This window comes from Eutrema salsugineum, unplaced genomic scaffold (assembly GCF_000478725.1).
Source record: "Eutrema salsugineum unplaced genomic scaffold, Eutsalg1_0 scaffold_17, whole genome shotgun sequence".
Lineage (NCBI taxonomy): Eukaryota > Viridiplantae > Streptophyta > Magnoliopsida > Brassicales > Brassicaceae > Eutrema > Eutrema salsugineum.
Window position 1 is genome coordinate 1,454,420 of NW_006256852.1, and position 24,270 is coordinate 1,478,689.

Consider the following 24,270-nt stretch of genomic DNA (forward strand, 5'->3'; position numbering starts at 1 on the left):
TCTAAAAAACAGTTTTCTAATTATTTTAGTTTGGGTAAAGAAAAATTTATTAGGGATAAAATAGGAAAATATCTTCTAAAAATTTTGAAAAATCTGAGTAGGTTATTTTGACTATTTCTAATATTTTTAGGGTTATTGTAGCAAATGTCCTAATTTTTTTTAATTAAAAACCTATGATGAGGTTCAACTATTGGAGGAGAAAAAACAAATAAATGAAGTTGTGGGGTTCTTAGATCAAATTTATATTAAAAATTGGTTAAGAACCCTTCTCCCATTGATGATGGTCTAATGTTCTCAGCTTGTCCAGTTCATGTTTAATGATATTTTTACTTTTCAATTACAAAGAACTGGTAATGAAACAGGAATTTAAAGTAAGAAATGAGAAAACTATATATAACAAAATCAAATCATAACGCTGCTTTAGCTAAGTGCCATTCAAAGAAAAAAAGAGAACAATAAAAAGCAACAAATTGCTACAATTAAAGACATTTGACTCTCAATGTGATTTGGCAAAACATGGAGCTCATCTTATAATATTAAAGGAGAAAGTACATTTAGAAAAATGATGTTACATGGTAAATTACAATGAATGTCATTGTATAAAAATATATCTCACGAACAAAAAAAAAACTTAAACCAAAGAGGATCCGCGTCCTTTTAAAATGACCCGTTTAAAAGGACGCAGATCCTAATTCTGACCCGTTTTTTATTTTAGTCAATTAATTATTTTTTTTAAATCTTCAATAAAAACGCAACTTAAACAAAATATCCTATTATTACATATAAACTAAAATTCGCAATAACTGTCGAACTCATTTGAATAGATTTGCAAGATTACGTATGCGAATTAAATCTACTTCAAATCATGTTATGATATCAATTATTAATTATACCAATAATTATTGTTACCAATTACAACAATACGCACTATAATAGTGTAGGCAATTCTAACCACTATCACATATCTCATTTGGTTTTTTTTTCCCATATTTATTGAACACAATATATTCTCATAAATGTATATTACTTATCATATTCCTTTAATTTCGAAATAATATAATAGGTGCTCATCTTTAAACTTATACCATAGGATATTTCAAATTTTTACTGTTTATATCGCATCTCCGTGTATATAGACAATTACAACTACTTTACAAAAACAACGTTATTTGATATTTGGCATATCTATTTCAAAAATTTAAATTTCACGAATATTCTTGGCCGCCAATTTTTGGATATTTAACGGTTTATCAATAAACCCTATATTTTTTGTTATAAATATACAACCCCTTCTTCTAAAACACTCCTCATCAAGTTTCGTTTTCCTCTCTGTTTTTTTTTTGTTTTTCATTGTTCATATGGCTTCCACAACGAAGCTAACCCCTTTAGCTGACGTTAAGCCTTATAGGACTGGGTGGAAGGTTCAAGTGAAGGTGTTTCATACATGGAAACAATACCAAACCAAGAGTGGGGAGTCTTTGGAAATCATCCTGGGCAATGAAATGGTACAATATATTATTAATCAACATTACTTTTTAATATTTTGATTGTTCTGTTAAATTTTTTTAACTTTTTGATAATCCAGGGTACCAAAATCCACGCAACTGTCAAGAAAAACTTGCTGCATCGTTTTGAACAGATGATGGTTGTCGGGGAATGGAAGTTCATAGAGAACTTTTCATTGAATCAGGCTTCAGGACAATACCGGACCACCAGGCATCAATTTAAGATGTCATTCATATCCTCTACAGTTGCCAGCAAAAGTTCTAAGCGGTCAGACAGTCTGTTTTTTGATTTCTCAGAGTTTGTTACAATATTGGACGATGTAACCAATACAAGTTTTTTGGTTGGTAAGTTTACTGATATATTTAATTTAATTTGTTCATTCATCTTAGTTTCAATAATTATTTGACGTTATTTTCCTAAATAGATGTTAGTAGACAAGTTGAAAGTTTCTGTGAGTTGCAAATAATATCTGTTATGAATAAGGACACCAGCAAACTCGAGTTCGCTCTACGAAATGCTAAGTGAGTATATATATATATATATATATATATATATATAAATACAAACACTTTATTTTTTAATTGTTTCCTTTCATCTGTTTTATGTGATATGTGTTACAGTGATGAACGTTTACCATGCACACTGTGGGGAAAGCTTGGTGAGGAAGTCTATTCGGTTTGTCGGAGTGCGGGTGAAAGAAGTGTCATTCTTGTGATCCATTTTGGGAAAATAAATGTTTTCAAAGGTACATGTTAATTTTGTTTATTCATATCATACAACACCATTGTTTTTTTTTTTTTGTTTGTTAAATATTGTAGGTGATCGTTGAATTACAAGTAGTTGTCAAACAACAAAGGTTCTGATAGATTTGAATGATCCCGATGTCATTTTCTTCAAGAATAGATAATTTGTCTATGTATATTATACATATGTCTTATCATTACGATTACGAATACAACTAATACTATTACCTATTCTTAGTTTACCTGAGAACTGCGGACGTATTGCCTTCTTGAGTAGCAAACCTCAACAAAGGGTTTCTTATGGTGATGAGATTCATTTCGATCAGTTCCCAATGGTCATTATTTCAGAATTACAAGATTCTCTTGAGGTATATGTCATTTTAAAACTTTGCTAAGGAAAACGTCATAGATTATATAATTTTGACATTTGTATTTTTGTTTCTACAGGTTGTGAAGTGTAAGATCATGTGCACCATCTACGCGGTTGACACAGACTGGTCGTGGTTTTATTTGGTTTGCACTAGGTGTGGTAAAAAAGTGTAAAAAATTCCAAAGAAGGAAGATCAAAAAATTACCAAGAAGAATAAGAACCTTTATTCATGTGAAACATGTGATGCAAAAGTGTCATTTGTGAGTGCGAGGTAAATGTTTTTACTATTTTTTAGTATTTGTCTTACTTATTTAGCTAACCGTGCATTCGAGTATTTTAATACAATCTTTATATATTGCTAAGTACAAACTTCATCTTTACCAGAAAGATCAAGTGTTTTCTTTTTGATAGAAATGCACAGGATATTTTAAATCAGAAAGCTGATGAAATTCTCAAGGGGAACTTTGATGAGGTATTAATTGTAAATATTAATCTATGATACAATTTTAACCCTTTATGAATAAAGACTTTATTTGTTTAAAGTCTTTAACCCTTTATGAATAAAGACTTTATTTGTTTAAAATGTACGTTATATACTTAGATACAAGATCCGGATGTCGTTCCTGATGCTCTGCAAAACTTGATTGGGAAGACTTTTCAGTTTCTGATTTGTGTTGAGAAAGAAAATCTCTACGGTGGTAGTAATACATACAAAGTCGGGAAGGTTTGGAAAGGAAATGATGTTTTATCCGCTGATAAGGTGAATGAATCTGAAGATATGGGTGATCAGAGTTTGCTCTTGTCTAGTAATAAGGTATAATTTCAAAAAATATTAGCTTGGGTTGCATATAATAATTTGTATATATTAATACACGGTATTTGGCCTTTTATGTTTATATTTATAAGTAAACCTTGTAGGTGTCGCTGATAAACACGCTGAGGCAAGAGCCTTCTTATGAGATGAAAATTTGACAAGGGATTCGCTCGTGCACATGGATCTGGAAAAGTGATAGGTGTGATATAGCGAAAAATATGGTTATTTGAATTCGTATCTTCTCATGTTATTTCGCTATTGTTGTTCAACTTTTTGTTGAAATTTGTTCGGATGATACTCGTGCATTTGTTCTTGAACTTGAATAATTTATTCTTTTAATTTAATCATTACTACGTTTACATTATTTTACTAATTACGTCTGTATCATGTTAATTTTATTAGGACGAAATTAATATTACCTCATGTTTTGCAGTGACATATTTGAGTAATTACTATAATATATGTATGATGAAGAAATTGTAGATGACTCATACATTTAATTCGGAGTACATACTTTATTTTATATTTTTCAAGATATTTTCCAATATTTATAGAAGATATATTCATTTATTTTTAAATGCTATTCTATGAGAATTTGTGGTAGTTGAGTCAACTGTTAGTTAATATGTTTTAATTAGAGCGGACTTTTGGGGAATATAAAACACCCGGATGAATGTGAGTAGTCATCTTACTTTTACGACTATAAATAAAAGTAGAAGGGAACTTTCTTCACTCGAATACAATTCTCTCTACAACAATTCATCTCATGTGATCTTCAAACAGACGTATAAAAACCATATTTACATCCAAGAAAAAAAATGTTTCTCTACTAAATATTTTTTGTACATCTGTCAAGGATCACATCAGAAAGAAGTAGTTTATTTTATTTCTTAAACAGTATTATTTACATTATATCATTCACCGTAAAATGTCGGATTATTATTTCTTGTATACTCATCTATGTAATTTATACCTAAGTAAATTACTAATTTAATCTTAATTCATTTTTTTATGTTGATGTTCGTGGAATTAATTATTAAGTATGTAATTATTATCTTATACACTTCATTCAGGTATTAATCAATATTATTTAATGTACAGAACAGATATAATAATTTAGTGACTGAATTTTAACAAAAAATGATATTTTATATAGTGGAAAATTCGATTGCATATATAATTTATAATCATATCGAGTAAATATGTGAATTACCTAATTATATATACTGTCTTAACGATTTACAGTATGCAATTAATAATTTATAATATTTTGCAAATATAGAGCGTGAAATTGTAATGGCAATGTTTTTAAGATACTTCATATCTATGGCAAGTAACAATAATTGTTATGTACATAATTCGATTTATGGTAATTTATTCATATATGTGAATGATAATTTCATATAAATATATTTAAATTGGTTATGTTCATTTATCAATTTGTATTTTGAAATAAAAAGAAATCTTTACATATCATAATTGATTAATAGATATTGTTAAGATTCACTTGTAGGATTTGCGGCCGTAAATTTAACCTGAACTCTTTCGTTTTATTCTTTGTCTATCTTCCCTCTTTAATCCCATCATTTTTGCTATATTTTGATCTTCACGAAGAGATTTTATGAGAGGTTAAATTATGCCTAGGATTAAACATGTTGATCGGAAGAATAAATAGAAGACTTTGTTGTCTGGTTGGAGCAGCCAAGTTAATAATTCAGGGTCATCATCTACTAATTCGTTTACTCAGAACTCAGATATAGTGGATAATCATTTTGAAAACGAGATCAAAGTTCATTCGCTGTTTCCACAAATTTTGGTAGACAGAACTAATACTGAATCCCTAATTAGAACACATAATCAATTTTCTCCTACTGTATGTGATGGACTGGAAAACTGTAAGTCTTCTTAAAATGATGTTTAGAAACTATTTTCTTGAAATCTTATATTATTATCGTTAACGCAATGGTTATAAATCATTAAACTTTAGTATGCGACATTATTATTTCAATAATTCAGTTTTACATACTCAAAAAAATTATAATGGGAAAGAGAATTCTTTCACATTAGAAAAGAGAAAGCAGAAGCAACCAGAATTACTATCTTTATGTGAGTTATATATGTTTGGCGTATTATGGTCCTTTATATATAATGTACCTTGATAAGTATTGGTTTTTGTAGTTTTTATTTTATTTATATAGCCGACTTATCCCAGTTGACATCAACGAAGTTAACTAATTGTGGGTCAAGTAACAAGTCAACCAAGTTTGTTTTTTTAGAAATGGAGATTCATCTTGTATACAAAATACAGATGATATATCTTCGTATGAAGATTATAAATGTAAACAGGAGATTGGTCAGAACTACAACAAGAATATTCTCGACCATCAACATCGTGAAGGTAAGTATTTATATTGCAACTAATTTTGTGCCCAGAAAATATCGTTCACTTGTATTTCGTATTGTTTTACATTCGTCTGTCAGGACATGTTGATTATAGTAGTCTTGGTGTTGAGGATCCCAAAGATATGTATGATGATGTCGTCTTCCCAAACAAATACTGGGATTCAGAAGGTAATATTTTTTTTGCTGTATTGACTTAATGTGCAATTATATACACTTATACTTTTTAACTAATAAACATTATATATTTTATAGATGAGTATGATTATGATCAGCGGTTTGACTGTAGCAGTCTTGATGGTTCGTCCGATGAGGAAAACTATATTATGGACAAAGCTGGCGAAAAAATTTCATCGAGAAACCTGAAGACTATGTTTATGATGTCAAGAGTTTAGCTACTATTTTGCAGAAAGCTTTTTCTGTAGGAGTCTCTAATAATAATAATCTTAAGGTATTTATTTCCAACGGTCAATCTTATGTTATGTGATTCACATATTAATTTATTATAATGTCGGACTACTTTTATATTCAGAATATAAAGGAGATGGCTGATGTGCTCAGGTTTTAACCCTAGTTTTCTGCAAGCGCACAGATGTACGTTGTAGTACTTAGGGGTCGATCCACTGAAGATCAAGTAACTGCAATACGAGTTTACTTGAGATGAGAGCTGAGCTAAGATGAAAATATGGGTGTTTGTTTTGGGGTTGTGAACAGTGACGACAATAGAAAATAATAAACTTAAAAACTAGTAAACAATAAGATCAAATCAATACGAGAAGGTATTGGGCGTTAGGGAATTCGCCGGGAATTATAGAATAGCTAACAAGAGAATCAAACATAGAGTTTTCTATAGATGTGTTCCTGAAATCAAACTCAGACTAACCTACTCACATAGTATTAATCACAAATCAATTCACTCAGATTTACTAAACTCTCATTCAGTTCTCTAAGTTTCTAGAAAAATTAGTTTGATAATTTCACAAAACGCTTTAGATCGACTCACGCCGTCTAAGAGAATTTGTTCATCTAAATAGGGTTAATCGATTCAACAACACTTTCGGTGAGTAAATCAACCTAATCGCAGTAGCTAGATTATCGATCAAAGCCACATAAACGAAACACAGATTTAGACGAAGAACTCTAAAGATAAACCCTAATCTAACAAACCAGAAATCAATCCATGAATCCCTTTGAAAAATCCCTTAAAACCCAACAAGGGAATTACTCAATCATAGTGTATAAAAACATCACAGAAGTATTGTAGTTTGCTGGAAATTAAATAAGAGAAAGGTAAAGAACAAAGAACGAGGATGAAGATGGAGATTGATGGTGGCTCCTTCAGCGACTCCTTCTTCTCCCGAAGATGGCAACTCCGAGGTATGCGGCTCTTCTCTACTCTCTCTCCACGACTTGGTCATTAGAATGACCTAAAATGAATATATATAGCCTTCTAATTCGTTGGAAACGTCTAGGGTTTGAAGAATGAGTAGTGGGCTGGACTTGGGCTTGAATTAGGTCAATTTCGGACGTCAACGTTGTCTGGCCGCGGTCGCGGTGGTCCTGACCGCGGGGAATCATGGTCTGGCCGCGGTCGCGGCCTATGCTCTCCTTAGAGACTGCATTTTCTGTCTTTAGTGCATCGGTAATATCTGAAGATCTAACCGTTGGATTGTCTCCAAACTAATTGCATTAGAAAGCTGGTTGTCTCGTCTTTGTTGTCTCAAAATTTGGGGATGATCAGACGGTGAAAAGGTCTCCATCGAGTATCATACTTCTAACGGTCTGCATTTATCCAAAATTGCTCATTTGTTCCAAATTGCACATCTTAGTCCAAGTTTCCTGAAAAATCTTTTAAAATTCTAAAACATAGAAATCACTTAAAAACCATTTAAAACAGAGTTAAAACACCTGCATAAGATATTAAAACGATCCATAAAAATGGTCAAAATCCGATGTTATCAATGGCTATCCTTCATATGAGTGTAATTATTGTGGTGCAATTTTCTGGTATGGTGAACGTTTAAACAAAAGAAGAAGAGCAAAGAATCCAATATTTTCTTTGTGCTATTCGCAAGGTCAAGTAAAGCTTCCATACCTTCGAGATTCTCTACAGGAATTAATGCATCTTTTTACATCTGTCGATGATCTAAGCAAACATTTTCGCGAGAATGTTAGACTCTACAATATGCTATTTTCAATGACTTCTATTGGAGGTAAAGTAGATAGGTCTATCAAAAAGGGGCGTGGACCATCAATGTTCCAGCTTAACGGAGAGAATTATCATCTGATGGGAGGTATGCTCCCAAACCTGGTGATGTTGCGAAGTTTTATCAATTATTTATTGTTGACACCGATGAAGAAGTACAAAATCGTTCGACCATTATGAGGTAAAAGTAATGATTGAATTCATATTTATCATTACTTTATTTTAATAATAATATATTTTTTCTTGCAGCAAAAGGAAAAATCCTATGAAGGTGTCTAAACGTAAACAATTTAGGAATGAATTAATTGATAGGCTGATTAAAATGTTAGATAAGGTGAACCCTTACGTGAAGAATTTTCGAGCTGCTAGAGACAGATTGAAAATGGATCCCAACGAGGAGCTTCATATGAGACTTAAAAATGATCGCCAGAAAGATTCAAGGATATATAATATGCCTACTGCATCTGAAGTGGCTCCCTTGATCCCTGGTGATCTGAATGAGGATATGTGTAAGCGTGATATAATATTGCAGAAACAACGCGGCAAGCTGATAAGGATTAGTGAAATTCATCCTTCATACATTGCTCTACAGTATCCTTTGATTTTTTTGTATGGTGAAGACGGTTTCCATATTCGCATTGAAAAATGCTTTGCAAAGACTAGGAAGAAGAAACGGAAACGAGAATATATTAGCATGAGACAGTTTATTGCATTTCGTAAACAGGAGCGAAAGAATGAATGTCACACTTTGCTGCTGGCTAAGAGGTTATTCTAGCAGTTTCTGGTTGATGTTTTTACTATGATAGAGGCAAATCGTGTCAGCTATCTTGACAAAAACCAGACATCACTCAGATCTGAAAATCTTGATTCAATATAAGATGCATCAAATAAAGGTAAAAAGAATTTGCGTGATCAAGGTAGAAAAACGTATTTGCCTCTTTCATTCACTGGTGGACCTCGATATATGACTCAATGCTACTTGGATGCAATGTCTGTATGTAAACATTTTGGGTACCCTGATCTTTTCATCACCTTTACATGTAATCCAAAGTGGCCAGAAAACACAAGGTATGTGAACGAGCGAAAACTCAGTTTTGATGATAAACCAGATATAATTTGTTGGATGTTCAAAATGAAGCTATATTCTATGATGATGGATTTTGCTGATAACAGACTCGATATAGGAAAAGTTGTTTCTGGTTAGTAACTTTGACATTCTTTAATATTGACATTTGTAATATTAATATTATACAGTTTATTTATTGATATATATTTTCGTAATTTCAGCCATGTATACCATAGAGTTTCAGAAAAGGGGTCTACCGCATGCACATATTCTATTATTTTTAGATCCAACTTCAAAAATTCTTCCTGAAAAAATCGACAATGTTATATCAGTTGAGATACCCGACCGATATAAAGAGTAAGAGTTTTATGGAATTGTTTCAGAAATGATGATGCATGGTCCATGCGGTGATCTTAATCCAAGATCACCATGCATGTCTCAAGGGATTTGTACAAAAATGTATCCTAAACAGCATGTTGAGACAACAATTATTAATAAAGAAGGTTTTCCTTTGTATAGGAAGAGGTCACAGCTCAAGGATTACGTTGAAAAAATGGATACAAATGTGATAATAGATTTGTGATACCCTATACAAGAAGTTGTCTCTTCGTTATCGAGCTCATATCAATGTTGAGTGGTGCAACCAAGCTTCTTCCATTAAATACTTATTTAAGTATATAAATAAAGGGTTTGATCGTGTTACGTTTGTGATTGAGCCTTCGCAAGCACAGAATGTGAAAGCTGATGGAGGAGATAATAATCATTGTGATTCCACACATGAATGTCAACCAAAGAAGAAAAATGAGATTAAAGACTTCTTCGACTGCAGGTTCGTCGTCAACATTTATTTTTGAACTATTGTCAGAATAAAAACTATATATTTATTTGAAAATTTTAGTTGTTTACTTCTAACATACTATTTTATTATACAGATATGTATCTGCGTGTGAATCTGCATGGCGAATCTTAAAAAATCCAATCCACAATCGTACAACCCCCGTGGAACACCTTTCATTTCACTTACCAGGCGAACAGTTGGTATATTTCAAGGGCGATGAGATGGTAGAAACGGTTATCCATAGGGAAGTTGTAAAGAACAGAAAGATGATGGCTTGGTTTGAGTTGAACAAAAAAGGCGGTAAATATAAAACACTCATGTATGGAGAAATGTGGGATAAATCACTTCGGATGTTTAAACCAAAGAAAAGAGGTTTTGCTATTGGAAAGATTTATGTTCCACGTAAACTAGAAGTAGCTTATATTTTGAGGATTCTTCTTAATGTTGTCAGGGGTCCAGAATCATTTGATGACATCAAATCCTACAATGATGTGGTATACCCTTCTTTTAAGCAAGCATGTTATGCTAGAGGGTTGTTAGAAGATGACCAGGAGTATATTACTGATATTATTAGAATGATTTTTACTGCTATCGGGTTATTTTTAAGACGACTATTTGTTATAATGCTTGTATCTGGTAGTTTGTCTCGGCCTGAAAATGTTTGGGAACAAACCTGGAAAATTTTGTTAGAAGATATTGAATACATGCGGTGACAGCATTGTAATTGGCCAGGTTTGATAAATTCCATACCGTTTTCTTATTTATTTTATTGTATCTTTAACGGCATTGTTTTAAACCGTAATGCATTGTTTAATTTGTTACTGATTAGTAAAATCATTATACATATAATTTACACGTTTTGCAGGTCTTATATTGGACAATGCTGATAAGAAAAAGCTTGCCCTTTTGGAGATTGAGAAGATCTTGAAATTTCACAATAGTTCTTTGCAATTCTATACATCAATGCCTAAGCCTCCAAAAGATGGATTTAACAACGATAATGTCTTAATAATTGATGAAAAAAATTATGATAGACAGGCATTAAAAGAAATGCATGATAGAGACATTGTGAAGCTTACCACTGAGCAAATGAAGATTTATGATGAGATTATTGAAGCAGTTGAGAACAAAAAAGGAGGCGTTTTTTTTGTATATGGATTTGGAGGTCCTTGCAAAACTTTCCTTTGGTATCTTTTGTCTGCTGCAATAAGATGTAAAGGTGATGTTGTGATAAACGTTGCATCAAGTGGAATCGCATCTTTGTTGTTACAAGGAGGTCGGACAGTTCATTCTCGGTTTGGGATACCTATTAACCCAGATAAATATACTACATGTTCGATGAAACGTGGTTCAGAAGTTACGAATTTGATAGAAGAAGCATCTCTTATTATTTGGAATGAAGCACCTATGATGAGTAAATACTGCTTTGAATCGTTAGATAAAAGTTTATCTCACATCATGCAAAATGAAGAAGGAGGTGGTTTCGGTGAGAAAGTTGTTGTATTTGGTGGAGATTTCAGGCAGATTCTACCTGTCATGCATGGTGCTTCAAGGGGAGATGTTGCTAATGCTGCAGTGAATGAATCCTATATATAGGATTATTGCAAAGTTATGAAGCTAACGAAAAATATGAGGTTACTGGCAAGTGACTTGAGTGTTGAGCAAGCAAATGAATTAAGAGAAATTTCTGAATGGATTTTAGATGTTGGCGAAGATAAAATCGCTGAGCCAAATGACGGTGAAGCAATGATTGATATTTCTGAGGAGTTCCTTATAACAGACGTACATGATCCAATCGAAGCAATATGTACACAAATTTGCGGAGAACAAACATCATTTCAGGAGGAAAAAGAGGCCAAATTTTGGCAAAAAAGAGCAATAATTTGTCCAACCAATGAAGATGTGAACAATATAAATGAACATATGTTGTCAAAGATGACTGGTAAGTACAATATGTTCATCTTATATGATTGTGTTTTTTGGTTTGTTTTTGAAATTTTATTCTTACTTATATCAATATGTTGAACTAATTAACACATGTGAGTCAAACGTATATCTAAGTTCTGATACTATAGATCCTGCTGACTCCAGAGCATTGCAAAATCTCGCTTTTACTCCTGAGTTTTTAAACAGTATAAAAGTTGTTGGACTTCTCAATCATTGTAACATTAAAAATAGGGTGTCATGTGATGCTGCTTAGGAATATTGATCCTAAAGCAGGATTGATGAATGGAACGAGACTTTAGATTACACAAATGGCGGATTTCATGATAGAAGCAAGAATTATTACTAGAGATAAAGCTGGAGATAAAGTTATTATTCCACGATTGCTGATCACTCCATCTGATGCAAGATTGCCTTTAAAATTAAGACGTAGACAGTTACCGTTGGCAGTTGCATTCGCTATAACCATAAACAAAATTCAGGGATAGTCGTTATCAGAAGTAGGTTTGTATTTACCTCGTCCTGTGTTTTCTCATAGACATCTATATGTTGCAATATCTCGGGTAACATCGAAGAAAGGCTTGAATATACTGATAGTAGATAGAGATGATAATCCACAAAGGCAAACAATGAATGTTGTATTCAAAGAAGTATTCTGGAATTTAGGAAATGATCGTGATGATTAAAAATGTATGTTTTTCATTTTCGTATTCGTTTCGTTAATATATAATATAATGCATTCACTATGTAAAATTTTTTGTTTTTATGTTTTATGTAGGGGTGAATGCGTCACTGTATTCCTATGGTTATTATATGATTCGGCTCAGTGTTGTTTATCGTTTGACGTTGTTATATTTTTCAATTGAACAATATATGTTGAACCAATTAAAGTATTTTTTTTTGAAATACAGTGTCATTTGGTTAATTGTTTTGGGTTTTTATGTAGAAGTGTTATGTTTGATATGGTCCATTTATGATAGAAACTAGAAAGAAATTTATATTTTGGTATAATGACAGTTTCTATTTGCAACTTTTTATGTTTGTATTTATTTCGATCGAGTATATACGGACCAATGTTTACCTTTATATATATCGAACTGGTAGTTTACGATGACGTGTATGAGATAAATCAGTCTCGAACAGATTGGATTGTAAGTAGTTTAGACAGTAGATTCCGTAAGGTACACTTATGGTACTGTTGTCTGACACAAATGTTTAGTTATGATTCACTATAGTTATAAAAAAAACTATTTTATTTAGTGTTTTAGGCTTTACAACTAGCGAATAACAGTACTATAATTGTACCATAAAGAATGTGTTGATTCAATTGTTTTATATATAATTAGACTTGACTTTTGAAAAACTATATTCATCTATCATTGTTTAAAATCGATATTCTTGATTGGAAAATAGTTGAAAGAGATAAAATATTCAGCTAACAAGATATTACTTTGAAAACCTCACAAATTAATAATTAATCCATGCGTAAAATACAGCTATATAGCAACCTCGATTGTGTCTAAAAGAAACATACTGTCTATTTACTTTAGTGCATGCACTCGAACCTACCATCTTTATGTGTCAGACCTATATCCTACAGCATGCAGATTTCATTTCATGTAAGTGAATTATCACATCAATAATTTTTTTTGGTTGCATGCACTAAAGTAAATAAGCAGTATGTTATTTTAGAAACTAACCATCATGATTTACCAAAGGATATTTACTTATCGCACTTATATTATCCATATTACATGATATATCAAATAAAAAATGTAGCAAAATAATGTTAAGTAATCGCATTACTTATCGTTTAAGACAATATATGGTATATTCAGTAGTAAGTATCTTTTTATTTTTTAAGATTGTTTTATTTTTTAAGTATTCATAGTTTTTTCTGTTAACTGTATACATAGGGACGTCGTTATCAAGTGTTTTGCATTCGACCAATTTGCAAGTTGTTTCGATAATACGAGGAAATCGAGAAAATCTGATCGTGTTTTGTTCTATTAACTGAGTGGAGACTTGGGATCTATAAAAGTTAGTAACCACATGTAAATTAAATTTTTATTTGTTTCTGAAATTATACAAAATTATATTATTGTGTCAATATTTAGTTTTATATTTTACTTTGTAGGTGAACATATTGTTAGAATAGCAAGAGGTCAGTCTCGATTTCTTTTCGACCCAGAGATTACTGAATTTCAAGATTTTGCTTACATGTAAAAATTTGAGTGAAGTTGTAATATTAAATTACAGTTACTTTTATGTTTGCTTATATAATTTTAAAAACTTAGTAAACAGGTTTGTTCTAGCCGGCAAAGAATCCAATATCAAACTAGGGAACTAAGATGATGCTCGTGTAAAAGCGACTATATTCAAGCATCTATTGTTAAGGAGATATGTCCTCCTATTACTATTTATGTAATGAATTTAAATAACAAACATTTTATTTACGGTTTATCGTGTAACAATTGTCTTTATGTATTTCTGTAGACTTATTTTATTTGATATTTAATTTTATCATTTTACTCAGTTACTAATGTTATTAAATTTAAATCATCTTGAAATAAATAAGTCTCATTTATTTACACAATTTAATTCACTAAAAGTTTTTTTTTTTAAAACGAGTTTCAAAAATATAAATTAGGTTTGCCTTTATATCTTCCACACCCCACAACGCCTTGGCAGTTAAAGTGCATCATCTATTTCACTTTATAAGAATATCTCTATTAGAAGTAAAAAAATCATCCACTCTTTCTAATCGATACTTGTCTAAAATCATGGATTACCCAAGAATCCATAGAGATGAGATGGAAGATTTACGTGACGTTGGTCAATGTTGGGCTATTGATGCAAATATTTTGAGTATTTGGAGGTGACCTTCAGATGGCGGAGAGAGTATTCATATGATACTCATGGATCATAAGGTGCAATTGCAGAATATGAATTTATCATATTTTATTAAATTTTTAATCATATTGATTCTTCTTACATGTTAATTCCTATCAAATCGGTGATGAACAAGTTTTAATTGTTTAGGGTTTAGTTAAAAATTCGATTTGCTTATTTGATCATATACAATTGTCTGTATTGTTAGAGTGTGAAATTTCTGCTCTTATTTGGCCGTAAGACGTGCGTTTTCTAGAAGATAGTGTACGAGAAGGGGAGTGGAAATTGTTTATGGGTTTCAAAGTGTGTCTAGATGTAGGAGATCTGAGGCTAACTCGCCATAAGTACCATATTAGACTCAAGAATGGGTCCATTATTTTTGATATCCAGCCAAAGCCAGATCGCTACTTTTTGGATGCAGCCAGCATTTTTGATATTCTGCGGAAGAAAACTGACCCGAATGTTTTGACGGGTAACAAAATATATTATGAACATTCCCTTAATGTCTTCAATTTCCAAATTTTCATGTTTATTTGTCTTAATATAGAATTAGTTGGAACTATTTCTGCTGTCGGAAATATTGTGTGAGCCAAAACTCGCACAACCAAAAATTTGTTAAGGAAAACTTAAGGGATCGGAAACTTCTAGGGTTTATCGCAAGAACAGTAAGATCAAAGGAAAGTTTTTATTGCTGTGAAAGCGTTTAGCTCTTATTGCTTAGGGTTGCAAAAGTTACATAATGAATTGTCGAAATCTCCTATTTATACTAACTTCTTAAACCGCCTCTCCCGAGAATCTCGGGAGAGATTATAGGTATGTTTCCTTATCGCTTCGTGCGGCCACCGTCATAATACTTCGCCTAGGGCTTCTGTGGGCCTTCGTCTTCTAAAGCCTTGGTTCGGCCCATCTTGGAAAACCGGCTCGACCCAACACACAGGGAAACGATTCGGCCCATGCTTCCTCTCGCGATGCTAGGCCCGCTCACCGTTCTTCTCACAGCTCGGCCAATCTAACCTTCTCCACGGCTCGGCCCACTTGCCATTCGAGTTGAGACGCGACTTGGTCCAGCTCACCGAGGCGCGGCTCAGCCCAATCCTGTTGAAGCTCGGCCCTTACCTCTCGATACAGCTCGGCACGGTGGCTCCCCAACAAGGCTCGGCCCAGTCCATCTGTGATGCAGCTCGGCTCGGCCCATATCTCCTCATGCGCAGCTCGGCACGGTTACCTCTTTGCAGGGCTCGTCCTAATTACTCCTCTCTCTTACTGCAGCTCGGTTTTCTCAGGTACTGAGTCATTTTTTAGATGGTTAAAACGTTTGGGGTGAAACCGACCCCAACAGTTAGCCCCCCCCCCCCAGCTCGTCAGTTTCGGAGACGGGAGTGACGAGGTTCATCATTCTATGTCGCAGACTTAACCATCGTGCCGAGGAAGAAAGGAGACTTTTTACGTGTTGCTTTCACCGAGGTGTGCCACGAAGAGTAATAGCGAGGCGTTTTTTTTTTTTTTTTTTAGAGATGACGCCAAGCCGATTAAACGACGAGGCGTTTTGCAGGCATGATACCGAACCGAATACGCGGCAAGGCTATTTGTAACAGCTATGCCGAGCTGTCTTGCTAACGACGAGGCGTTTCAAGGGAAAGTTAGTACCGAGCCGTTTTGTTTAACGACGAGGCGTTTCAAGGGCCAGTTAGTACCGAGCCGTTTTGTTTAACGATGAGGCGTTTCAAGAGAAAGTTAATACCGAGCCGTTTTGTTTAACGACGAGGCATTTAGAGAGAAAGTTAATGCCGAACCGTTTTGTTTAACGACGAGGGATTTCAAGAGAAAGTTAATGCCGAGCCGTTTTGTTTAACGACGAGGCGTTTCAAGAGAAAGTTAATGCCGAGCCGTTTTGTTTAACGACGAGGCGTTTACTGTGGCGAGATATCGGCTGAAAACTCAGGTATCCCAACCGTTGGTCTTCCAAAAGAAAATTCCTGATTTATTAGTGCGTATAACCGACGCAGTTCGAGATAGCTAATATGCCGCGGATCCCACGCGCTGTTGGACGGTTTCCCGAGGTTCACACGGAACTCACGCGCTTCGGTTTTCCTATAAATAGGTGAGCTCCTTCGTTCCTTCTCATAATCTTCAGATCCACTCGTTTTCACTAAAAGGTAGCTCTCCCTTCTCTCTTCTTTCTCTCTCTAGTTTATTTAATTTCCGGCTAGGGTTCCGAGGTCTCCGCCGTTCCAGATCTTTTTCCGACGGAAGCTCGCCGCGTAACAGTGTAATTCCTGTATAAGTTGTAAATTATGTCGAGCCGCTCCGACGATTTGCTGGATTCGCATTTTAACTACGAGCCGAGCCGTGTAGGCGCCGAGGCGAGAGGCGTAACAGAGTCTTCCGAGGCGTCTATCTCGCCGAGCCCTTCCAACCGTTCACCTGAGAGTGACGAGGCGTCGAATCATACAAACCCGCCAGACGCTAGCTCTCCAGATGACGAGCTGTTGGTTTTGACGAGCCGCCCTCAGGATCCCGCTCTAGACGAAGATGTCAATCATGCCGCAGTGAAACCCGAGGTGGAAGCTTTTCCCTTTGATCTGCTCGAGGCGAAGCGTGAACTAGAATGTCTCATGGCGTCCCGAGGCGCTTCTTCATCTGGGCGAGGGAAAAGAGTGAAAAGACAAAAACTTGACCCGCCCGGCTCTACGCTCTCCTCTCCTGACTCACTCGAGGCATTGAGATGTCGCTTCGGGATATCCGAGGTGGTAGAATTTGTCCTTCCAGAGAAGGACGACCGAGCCGACAAACCTGCTGAGAATCACTTTACTCTGTACGAGGCGTTCTTTGAGCTTTGTTTTCTTTGGTTCCCGATCCCCGGAGTTATCCTCGAGTACCTCTGGAAACATGGGACCTCAATTGGGCAGATCATGCCGAGGGGTCTGCGGCACATGATCGGTATTTTGGTTCGGAGCTTCGAATGCGAGGTCGATATTGAGCTGAATCACCTGCTGAACTTGCTGGAAATCAGGAAAGCTCTGAAGGGAGATAGATTCTACATTTCCAACAAGTCCAACCGCCGGATTATAGGTGGCTTTCCAAGCAAGGATCAGTTCTGGACCGAGCGCTTTTTCTACGTCTTGGTGAACGAGGCGTCAGTTGGCGAGGACTACGTTCATAGAACCAAAACTGCTTGGGGACCACTTGGTAGCCGATCTGAAGCTTTGCCTCGGCTTGAAACTATTCGTTGTATATACTTTTCTTACCGAGCTGATTGTTCCCGTGTTGTTTTTGCAGTTCGGAACATTCTTCCCCCGATTCCCGACGACCTCTTTATCGTTAGAGACTCCCTTTTGGCCCAGAAGGTTAATTGGAGGAAGAATTTCACCCTCGAGAGAGTAGAAAAGGCGCGAGCTATTCTTGCCGGAGTCCCTGTCAGCTCTTCATCTTCCAGCTCCTCAAGAGATACCAGAGAAAAAATGGTGATAATCACTCTAAGAGATAAGAAGAGGCGTGAAGAGGAAGAAGCCGCGAGACGAGCCGCCGAGGCGGCTCAAACAGAGACCGAGGCGATTCCTCAGACCGATCTGCCGAGCCGTGAAGGTGATGACACAATCTGAGCCGCAGAGGCAAACGTTGCCGAGGCGGCTGAGAAAGATGCGGCGCCCGATGTGGAACCGGGCGATTTTATTCCCGAGGCGTCCAAGGATGACTCGGCGGCGCGGAGTAAAACTCCTTCGAACTTCGCTATCCTGGCCCTCCCGAAGTCATCGAGGCCACCGACTTCGGTTGTACAGAAACACGACCCTAGCCAAAAACGTTCGGCCGCTGACAAGGGGAAAGGTGTTGCTATTCAAAAGGACGAGCCGTCCAAGAAGAAGCGCAAGCCGACACCCGGAGATTCCGCTACGCGCAAACTGGTCGTCGACGACCCTGACGCCTCGGCAGTGATGTTCGCGCGCGTTAATAACGCAAACACTCATCTTCCTCCTCCGGAGAAGCTGAGGAGGCCGAGGTCGTACGGCGCGATGGCACAGTGCGGTACCAAGGTATATTCTATTTGCTTTCCTTTATTTTCATGATTCTCACTAAGTGTTTAACGCGCATTATTCCTTGCAGTTTGTAGCGGCCATCAACGAGCTGATGGCTGAATACGAGACGGACCTGTCTAAGGTTGAACGTCGTCTGGACAATCTCGGAACGAGACTGCAGCGGCGAAGGGGAAGCTGGACGAGGCTGGAAGAGGAGAAGATAGTTCTCCGCGCCGATATTGACAAGGTCTCTGCCTCGGTCATTCATCTGGAGGAGGCAAGGAGAGCTAAAAGCGCCGAGGTGGCGTTGCTCAAAAGGCGTATCGAGGCCAAGGATGCTCTGTTCAACGCCAAGGTTAAGCGTGCGAAAAAAGAGGCGAGGCGAGAGCTACAACTAAGTTTCAAGAGAGCCTCGCCAAGGTAGAGGAAGGTTTGGCCAAGCTCGAGAAGGCCAGAACCGATGAGAATGAGCTGGGGCAAATCAAGGGCAACCTTGCGATGATTGCCGTCCTGAAGAAACCGGACGCCCTAACGCTCGATGATGAGGAGGCGCAGCTAAAGAGCTGGGAGAGTGAGTACGCCGACGACGATGCGTATGAACGCATTGCCTCCGAGATTCGAGGTGAGCTGGTTTTCTCGCCCGTATCGCTGGACTCGGTCGACACCAGCCTTGGTAACGAGCCACTCAAAGAGACAGCGGCCAACTTGGGCGTCGTAGATCCGACCGGATCGAATGCGGGTACGCCGGCCCTCTCGAACCTCCTTGCCGAGCGTGAACGCAGTCCGCGGCCTCATACTCTCTGCTTTCCCTTACCTTTCGTCGCAAATGTTTTTGTACTTAGGCTTTTTGGGTGATTTGCTTTTCGAAATTTTTGTGTAACCGGTGCCTGGATGGCTTTATCCACCTGACTCTTATTTTTGTTTATGGTTATATCCTCCTTTCCTTAGCCTTTTCAGATTTGATGCGTTTACCTTTGACGATCTGTGAAAATGTTTACAAAAACTGTTTACTTAGAAAAAATTGTCACTGACTGGCTTATCGAGTTTGGTTGAGAATGATTTCGATTGCTTCCCTAGCCGAGCTCTTCGAAATCGATAGAAATTCGGGCTAAGGGGTGAGTTGTTTAAGGATCCCGTTTGAGTTCTAAATCCCGAGCTGGGGGTTGATTTGTGGAGCGTCTCTTGTTTTAGGTGACGCTGAAAAGTGTTAAGCGATTATATCAAGGCAACTTTTGTTGGCAATGCCGAGCCGTGTTTAACGACGAGGCGTTTTTCTCTGCATGATGCCGAGCCATGTAAACGACGAGGCGTTTTGTTCTTGTTAACCAAAGATGATTTGGTGTTTATCCATTCTGTCATTGAGAGAGGTCCGCATTGAGTCGAGCTGTTATAGATTGTTTTGAGAAAGAAGCCGAAGTATTTATCAGGTAAGTTATGTGTTTCCTCATTGACGAGGCGAAAGTTCAAGAAGATATAGTAGTCTCGTTGAATATGACTATAGACCAGCGTTTCCGAGAGAATGAGTGTGTTTTGCCGGGTTTTAAGAGTTCACTTCGGTTTTAGAGAAAGCGATGTAGTCTCGACTTACAATCTCGTGTGCGATAGTAAACTGTGGCGACCTGATACGTTTTTGGTCTAATATTTGTATAGCGCGCTTAATTTTTATCCATAGAGGATGTAACTTGCACCCTCGTCCTAGGAAAGGTGGTAAAAGTCCGTTTAGAGAACTTTGTATCTGTTGTCCTGCTGTGGCCAGCAGCGAGACGAGGCGTCTGGAGACTTAATTTGCCGAACTGAAAGTGAAGGCAAGTAAAAGGTCCGAGACGTTCAAGTCATGATAGCATGTCGAAGTGAGATATGATCACTCGCCGAAGTGATGGGTGAACGAATTAAAAAATCCGAGGCGAATTATGAAATAAACTGCTCATTTAAAAGAATGAGAAACTAGCCGAAGCGATAATGAACGAACTAGAATTCCGAGGTGAACATGAAATAAGTAGGTGATTTAAAACGAACTGAAAATGTGCCGAAGTGGCAATGTTCCTAGGTAGGTGAGCTAAAATTGTAGAGTTAAGTGAAGGTATGTGTTAATGTATCCACTCCCCCCCCCCTTTTTAGGAGGGGGGACAGCTGAACCCGTCCGAGGACGGGCTGCCTACGTACCCTTTGCAGGGATCAAGCCATCCCGTAGTTTATGTTGACCGTGCTGTAGCTTTAGTGATAATACTTCTTTAGATGCATTGCGTTCCATGATCTCGGAATTGCTTCGTCAGCTATCGTTGCGAGTTCGTAGACTCGTGGGCGAACTACTTTTGTAATCTTGTAAGGACCTTCCCAGTTTCCTCCGAGCTTTCCTGCATTCTTCTCGGCAGTGTTTTGGAAAAACTTTCGAAGGACGAGCTCTCCTTCTTTGAATCTTCGACTACGAACGTTTTTGTTGTTGTATCTCGCAGTTGCTTGTTGGTAGTTCTGGATTCGGATTAAAGCCTGGGCGCGCCTTTCGTTGATTAGATCGAGCTCATCCAGCATCATTAAGAGGTTTAAGCCCTCCTGTCCTGGTAGAAGTCTTCGTCGAATACCTGGGAAGTCCACCTCGGGGGGAATCACGCATTCCGCTCCGTAGACCAAAGCGAATGGAGTATCTCCGGTGGCTCGGCGCGGGTCGTTTGATGCGGCCAAAGGACTCCTTTGAGTTCGTCTGCCCATCGTCCTTTCTTGGCGTCGAGCCTCTTTTTCAGACCGTTTAGGATCGTCTTGTTGGCTGCTTCAGCTTGTCCGTTCCCTTGAGGGTATCTTGGCGTAGATTTGCTTAGACGAAAGCTTCAAAGCGCGTTGAGATGAACTGGGATCCGTTGTCGGTGATTATCTTGTAGGGGACCCCGTGTCTGCAGATGATATTTTTTCAAACGAAGTGTTCGACTTGAACATCCTTTATGCTTGCGTAGGAGTCGGCCTCGACCCACTTGGAAATGTAATCCGTGAGGACGAGCAGAAAGCGCTTTTGCTTCGATCGATGTAGAGGTCCGACGATGTCCATCGACCATCTCATGAATGGGTAAAGTGACAAAATTGATGAGAGCAGCTCGGTAAGTTGATGAATTGTTGGAGCGTGCCGTTGACACTTTTCGCACTTCACCGTAAATTTTTTGCAGTCCTTGACCATCGTAGGCCAGAAGTAACCGTGCTGTTTTATCTTGATAGCGAGCGACCTTCCGCTAGAATGGTTTCTGCATGCGCCGCTGTGCACTTCGTGCATGATCTTTCTTGCCTCCGGTCCTTCGACGCATGTCATGAGAGGTCCTGAAAATCTCCATTTAAACACCTGACGGCCTGAGCTTTTAATTTGCAGGCTTCCCACTTGTCAGTTGGCACTTCTCCATCGGCGATATATACTCGGATGGCTCCGAGCCATTCTTTGTCGCAGCCGTACTCCGGCTCGGCTGGTAAGGCGTCTTCGTCTATAGGAATGGCTTCGTCGTCCTCCGGTTCTTGCTCAGGAGGATTTATCAGCCGAACTCTTTCTACTTGTTCGATGCTAGGATGTTCGATGAATTCGACTGGAATTGTCCGTCGGAGGTCTGAGTCGGAGGTCGAATCGAGTGCTGCCAAGGCGTCGGCCGAGGTGTTTTCTCTTCGGGGAATTTGTGTGAGCTCGAACTCGTCGAACTTCTGCACCAAATCTCGGACCACCTTGAGGTAAGCTCCCATTCGTCCATCCTTCACCTCGTACTCTCCGTTGAACTGGCATGCTACGAGCTGTGAATCACAAAAGTTTCTTATCTTTCGAACTCCGATTCCCTGCGTTAGTCATATACCTGCGATCAGTGCTTCGTATTCTGCTTCGTTGTTCGAGGCGTGGAAGTTTAGGCGAAACGATTGCTCCAGTATCTCTCCTGTGGGAGAGGTGAGGCGGATTCCTATTCCTGAGCCGTGTTTAGATGACGAGCCGTCGACGTGCAGCGTCCACACTTTGTCTGGAGTCGGCTCGTTCGTTGCTTCGGTTGGAAGTTCGATGAGAAAATCTGCGAGCACTTGTGACTTTGCAGACGACATGTTCCGATACTCGATGTCGTATTCGCTCAGCTGTATGGCCCACTTGGCAAGCCGACCGGATTGGCTCGGGCTATGTAGGATCGAACGCAGCGGAAGTGTAGTGAGCACAACAATCGAATGTGATTGGAAATACGGGCGTAGTTTGCGAGCCGAGACTACGACGGCTAGGGTGACCTTCTCGATCTGGGGGTAGCGGGTCTCAGCGTCGGTCAGTGTCGGACCGTTCTTCTCTGATAAGAACTCTATTCACAGCTGTAGCAGAAACGGCGATGTAGAGGAAGAGCGGCTCTCCTTCGACTGGTTTTGCTAAGATCGGTGGGCTCGCTAGATAATTCTTCAACTCTTGGAAAGCTGCTTCGCATCGCTCGTCCCACTCGAATTTCTTGTTTCCCCGAAGGGTGTCGTAGAAAGGCAGGCACTCGTCGGTGGAACGGGAAATAAACCTGTTTAGCGCGGCGACCCTTCCTATGAGCCTTTGCACTTCGCGCGTCGTCCTTGGAGAGGGCATCTCGATCAATGCCTTGATCTGTTTGGGGTTTGCTTCTATAGCTCGGTGAGTTACCAGATAGCCGAGGAATTCTCCCGAGGTGACCGCAAATCTGCACTTCGTCGGGTTTAGTTTCATGTTGTGCTTGTTCAATTGCTCGAAGCATTCCCGTAGATGCGCGACGTGGTCTTCCTCCTTGAGTGACTTGACTAACATGTCGTTGATGTATACCTCCATGTTTTTTCCGAGCTGAGCCGAGAACATTTTATTGACGAGCCGTTGATATGTTGCTCCTGCGTTCTTGAGCCCGAACGGCATGACTTTGTAACAGTATATCCCGCGATCAGTTATGAATGCCATTTTTCTCGATCATCAGGATGCATTAGGATCTGATTGTAGCTAGAGAAAGCGTCCATAAATGTTAACTGTCTATTTCCTGCAGTGGCTTCGACGAGCCGGTCGATGTGCGGCAAGGGAAAACTGTCTTTTGGGCACGCCTTGTTGAGGTCAGTAAAATCCACACAGACCCGCCACTTGCCGTTCTTATTCTTAACAACCACCGGATTCGCGAGCCAGTCTGGATATCTGGCCTCGGCGATTGATCCTACTTTGAGTAATCTCTCGACGTCGTCGTTAACTGCTTTAGCTCGTTCGAGGCTGAGCTTTCTTCTTTTCTGCTTGATTGGTTTAAAGGTCGGGTCTACGTTCAGCTCGTGACAGGTCACGTCGATTCTTATGCCTGGCATGTCTTCTGCTGTCCAGGCAAAAGTGTTGATGTTCTCCTTGAGGAAGAAAAGAAGTTTGCTTCTCAGAGGCTCTTCTAGTTTTGCTCCAATTTCGACGCATCGCTCCGGACGTGCCTCGTCTATGCACACCGAGTCCACCGCATCACATACCGGCTCGGCGCGTATTTCGCGGCTCTCCGCGATCTGTAATTG

The 24,270-nt window shown here is 38.3% G+C and overlaps 2 protein-coding genes and 1 pseudogene across 2 annotated transcripts; all 3 read left to right on the top strand.

Moving 5' to 3' along the window:
* Positions 1-1,358: 1,358 nt before the first annotated feature.
* LOC112087608 lies at positions 1,359-6,228 on the top strand. Its single transcript, XM_024157555.1, has 12 exons — positions 1,359-1,505; positions 1,586-1,781; positions 1,931-2,027; positions 2,127-2,181; positions 2,325-2,362; positions 2,488-2,617; positions 2,697-2,762; positions 3,041-3,091; positions 3,221-3,433; positions 5,780-5,831; positions 5,915-6,004; positions 6,089-6,228. The coding sequence occupies exons 1-12, from the start codon at positions 1,359-1,361 to the stop codon at positions 6,226-6,228; spliced, it is 1,275 nt and encodes a 424-aa protein (XP_024013323.1).
* Positions 6,229-8,445: 2,217 nt separating this feature from the next.
* LOC112087609 lies at positions 8,446-12,573 on the top strand (annotated as a pseudogene).
* Positions 12,574-17,073: 4,500 nt separating this feature from the next.
* LOC112087610 (uncharacterized protein At3g60930, chloroplastic-like) lies at positions 17,074-19,647 on the top strand. Its single transcript, XM_024157556.1, has 4 exons — positions 17,074-18,364; positions 18,419-18,810; positions 18,881-19,147; positions 19,213-19,647. Exons 1-4 carry the CDS (start codon positions 17,074-17,076, stop codon positions 19,645-19,647), a joined length of 2,385 nt encoding a protein of 794 aa, XP_024013324.1.
* Positions 19,648-24,270: the final 4,623 nt, after the last annotated feature.

What these genes read in the sequence shown, in the direction of transcription:
- LOC112087608 (XM_024157555.1), top strand. Translation starts at nt 1,359, where the DNA reads ATGGCTTCCACAACGAAGCTAACCCCTTTAGCTGACGTTAAGCCTTAT. An exon ending in AATTACAAGATTCTCTTGAG is followed by an intron (nt 2,618 to 2,696) that starts GTATATGTCATT and finishes TTGTTTCTACAG; the next exon opens with GTTGTGAAGTGTAAGATCAT. An exon ending in TGCTCTTGTCTAGTAATAAG is followed by an intron (nt 3,434 to 5,779) that starts GTATAATTTCAA and finishes AAATGTAAACAG; the next exon opens with GAGATTGGTCAGAACTACAA.
- LOC112087610 (XM_024157556.1), top strand. Translation starts at nt 17,074, where the DNA reads ATGTCGAGCCGCTCCGACGATTTGCTGGATTCGCATTTTAACTACGAG. An exon ending in CGATCTGCCGAGCCGTGAAG is followed by an intron (nt 18,365 to 18,418) that starts GTGATGACACAA and finishes CGGCTGAGAAAG; the next exon opens with ATGCGGCGCCCGATGTGGAA. An exon ending in ATGCTCTGTTCAACGCCAAG is followed by an intron (nt 19,148 to 19,212) that starts GTTAAGCGTGCG and finishes AGCCTCGCCAAG; the next exon opens with GTAGAGGAAGGTTTGGCCAA.